This window comes from Elaeis guineensis, chromosome 3 (assembly GCF_000442705.2).
Source record: "Elaeis guineensis isolate ETL-2024a chromosome 3, EG11, whole genome shotgun sequence".
In the NCBI taxonomy this organism is placed as follows: domain Eukaryota; kingdom Viridiplantae; phylum Streptophyta; class Magnoliopsida; order Arecales; family Arecaceae; genus Elaeis; species Elaeis guineensis.
Genome location: NC_025995.2, coordinates 125,758,076 through 125,761,787, shown reverse-complemented (window position 1 = coordinate 125,761,787; position 3,712 = coordinate 125,758,076). Strand labels below are relative to the sequence as shown.

At 46.1% G+C, this 3,712-nt stretch overlaps 1 protein-coding gene across 1 annotated transcript; it reads right to left on the bottom strand.

Moving 5' to 3' along the window:
* Positions 1–1,188: 1,188 nt before the first annotated feature.
* On the bottom strand, positions 1,189–2,962 carry LOC140856697 (crocetin glucosyltransferase, chloroplastic-like). Its single transcript, XM_073254893.1, has one exon. The coding sequence runs from the start codon at positions 2,747–2,749 to the stop codon at positions 1,331–1,333; it is 1,419 nt and encodes a 472-aa protein (XP_073110994.1). The 5' UTR covers positions 2,750–2,962; the 3' UTR covers positions 1,189–1,330.
* Positions 2,963–3,712: the final 750 nt, after the last annotated feature.

Here is a 3,712-nt window from a genome sequence, read left to right as displayed (position 1 = left end):
ACTAAGGCATTGCTCAGTCCCTTTTGCAGTTTTTGAATCTTCCTCAATGTCCCAATTATTCATGGAACGTGAGAAGCAGATGACTAATCATCTGCTCTCAGAAGAAATCAAAATTTTTTTTGAAAATCCTACAAAATCAATTCATTCTTTTTTCTCCGACAGTTGGTCAAAATTTTATCCGAAAAATTTTTGAATGAGGGCAAGCATTTTAATACTAATACAGATACAAATAAAAGAACTTGTAACAGCATGGATTTGTGTTAGGGTTGCTATCCAGCAATTATATGCACATAAGAGTTGAAGGTGACTTTCTTAACTTGATAAATTGGTAACTCACTTCTTCTATTCATAAATTTCAGCATTCGCCAATACTGCAAGATTTACGGCATTGGTTGTCATCTCATACATGTTTTAAAATTATCCATACATTTCGAGAGGCCAATATGGTGGTGGATTTTTATGGCTAAGCTCGCTTTACGAGGGGATTTTCTCTGCGATTCCTCGATCATGTTGCCTATTCAATATTTAATTTTGTTGCAAGCAGATGCTTCTAATATTGTGTTTACAACTGCTCCCTTTTAAGCCACAGTGGCCTCTGTGGTTGTTATGGTTGTCAAGTTTTATGTCTTTGTATCAGGTGTTCAGTATTGGTCTATGTTGCTATATTCTACTGTTCTTTATACTTACTGTTATGCCTCCCGGCATGCTGTGTTTGGACTCCTCTCTGTTATTCCTGGGCTGATTATGATGTTTCTGGAGACTGGACATCGTGCTCTCTGAATTTACGGCACTCATTACTTAACTGGGTTACAGTGGTACTCTTTCTTCTGTTTTTCGGCAAGTTTAGCTGCTATCTTGAATGAAGCTACCTCATTATTAATCGATTGTTCCTCATACTGTGCTTTTGTTTTATTCACTCAATTTCAGGATACTTTACGCCTTGCTGCGGGTCGGCTGCTTGGTTCCTTCTATGCTATGTACATCATTCTTGGGTACACATTGTAACTACTCCACTTTTTGACTTATGTACACATCCTTTTTGCTGTAATTTTGGACTATTTATCTTACTTTTCTAGTCGCTGGGCCATTGTTTAACTGTTTTTGCAACCTGGCTACTGTTGCTGGCCTATGCTTTGGGTTGGCCCTCTGTTTTCTTTGTTCCCATTTCTTCCGTTTGAAACCGCTGCCTTACTACGTCAATACAACAGCATTTGCTCCTTATGTTACCCGAAAAAAACAAAAAAGAAGAAGAAAACACCAACCATTGCATTGTACTAGATGACAACATAAGGCAAATGCGTGATGCTTAATCTAGACATCTCGACCGTTTTCATTTGTTGCTTGCGATGTCCTCCACAAAAGTCCTGAGATTCCCGTCAGATGACCCCCCTTCACGGACGGCCTCCCGTGCTCTGTCCCTCCACATCTCTGTCTTTCTCCTGATCTCCATCCCTCTCTCCCCCTCTCCCATGACCACCTCCAAACACCTCTTCAACTCCTTCCCTTCCAGGACTCCCTCTTCGTTAACCTCTCCCCTCACCCCCGTCCCCCACGCCTCCGCCAGTCTTGCATTCGTCGCTTGGTCTGTCCATTGCGGCACGCCGACCGTCGGCACCCCGTACACCAAGCTCTCCAATGTCGAGTTCCATCCACAGTGAGTCACGAAGCACCCCACCGAGGGGTGCGACAGCACCTTGACCTGGGAGCACCACTCCACCACCATCCCATTCTCTCCGTCCTCCGGCTCAACCCCTTCCCCTCTGTTGTCCTTCCGCACCACCCACAGGAACGGCCTCCCGCTCTCCTTTAGTCCCCATAACATCTGCTCCAACTGTTGCTTCGTCATCAGCGAAAGGCTTCCAAAGGACACATAGACAACCGATCTCTCCGGCTGGCAGTCCAGCCACTCCATGTATCCCTTGTTATCCGGTTTGAAAAGATTGCCCTCTGAGATGATGCCGTTTGAATCCTTGCCATCCAACGGAAGGAACGTGACCAGTGGCCCTATCGCGACGAGTTCCATGTTGTCTATAGCCTTGATTGCATCGGTCTCCAGCGCGTCAAAGGTGTTCATCAGAATTCTTGGCTTCGAGCTCTTCTCTTCTCGATCCAGCATTTCAAATAACTCTCTGAACCTACCAAAAATTGAATAGTAGGGATGTTCGGGATTGGTGGTGGAGAAGAACGATGGGAGGTCCCGAATCTGGAGCGGCGGCAACCTCGGTAAATTCACAGCAAACACTGGGTCGTGACTGTGGGAGATGATGAGCTCATCGTAGCCATGGAAGTAGTGGTAGTAGATGGAAAAGACGGTAGCAGGCTGGATCCAATAGAGGGCAGAGGGGACGCCACGATCACGTGCCACATCCATGGCCCATGGCAAGATGAGGGTGTAGATTATGCAAGACACGGGGCGGTCACGTGCGGCGAGGTCCTGGACAAGTGTGGAGACAGTTCTGGATCCAACGAGCTTGATCCTGGACATGTAGGTAGTGACGTCGTCGGTGGTGGCTTTGAAGCCATCGTCGTAGCCGTCGGAGTAGGGGATGAAAGAGAGGATGCCGTCGTCTACTTCCTCGTCGGGTTTGGCTAAGGACGGGAACATGCGGCGGTGCCCGGAGATGGCGGTGGAAAAGGTGACGCGACTGCCGGTGGTGCGGGCGAGGCGTTTGGCAAGTTGGAGAGCCGGGTTGATGTGGCCTTGGGCCGGGTAAGTCAGCAAAAGGAAATGTTGTTGGCGTTGCTCCATTCCAGCTATTTCGCTTGCACACTTGAAAAGATCCCCAGGACGTTCAAGTGTTCCACCCCAACCAAAAAAAGAAACCAAGAAGAAGAAGGGGGACTCCTCCGTTAGCCTTGAAAGGACCAAGGGATTGTTGCTGTGGTGGATGTGCGGAGCCTCCGAGAGGACTGGTGGATTATTATAGATCCTGGCGGGGCGGGGAAGGGGAGGTGGGCGTTTGCTCTGAATGGATCGATGGTGACATATATAGGAGAAGATGTGGCTCTATTTTGTGGACTGTATTATTTGATTTTTTTTTTAAGTTTATCTTTTGATTTATATGGATATATTTTCTTTAAATTAGTATAAATAAACTCCAACCTCATAAAGGAAAAAAGCATAGATACGAATCAGAAAGATACAAAAGAAAAGGCCAAAAGGTACAGCCGCAGGAAGCAAAGTGATGCTGAAACATGGTAGCGATTGGTAATTATTAATGCGCATTATTATTGTTGTTGACCAGTGATGTCATGCCCTCGAACGTGTATCTGTTACTATACCTGGTCCACGTACGGGACCCTAGAATTTCATGCGCTTGAAAGAAATTTGTACTTCTAACACAACCCCCCCTCCCCCACCAACACCCCAAAAAAAAAGAAATTTGTACAGGGACTCAAGGTCTATCTCCAAGGGCGTCGCACGCGTGTAGTAGTAAAATTTGTTACGGTTTTCCGACTTATCACATTTTTTCGTTGCATTCTGTGACACCCAAACGAAAGTGAAAACCCAGCAGGAAGATGGGTTTTCTGCGGAGGAGCCGGCAAACTTCGGTCATGTAAAAATTTCTCTACGAGTCATCATGATATTGGTAGACAAAGTTTAGCCTTAGGCACCTAACTTAGTATGCTTAGATCATTCTCGTGCCCGGGAATGGGATGAATTGAGCGAGGATTCTAAGGAAATGTCTGGTTCCTTAATTCTCATCCAGTT

What these genes read in the sequence shown, in the direction of transcription:
- LOC140856697 (XM_073254893.1), bottom strand. Translation starts at nt 2,749, where the DNA reads ATGGAGCAACGCCAACAACATTTCCTTTTGCTGACTTACCCGGCCCAA.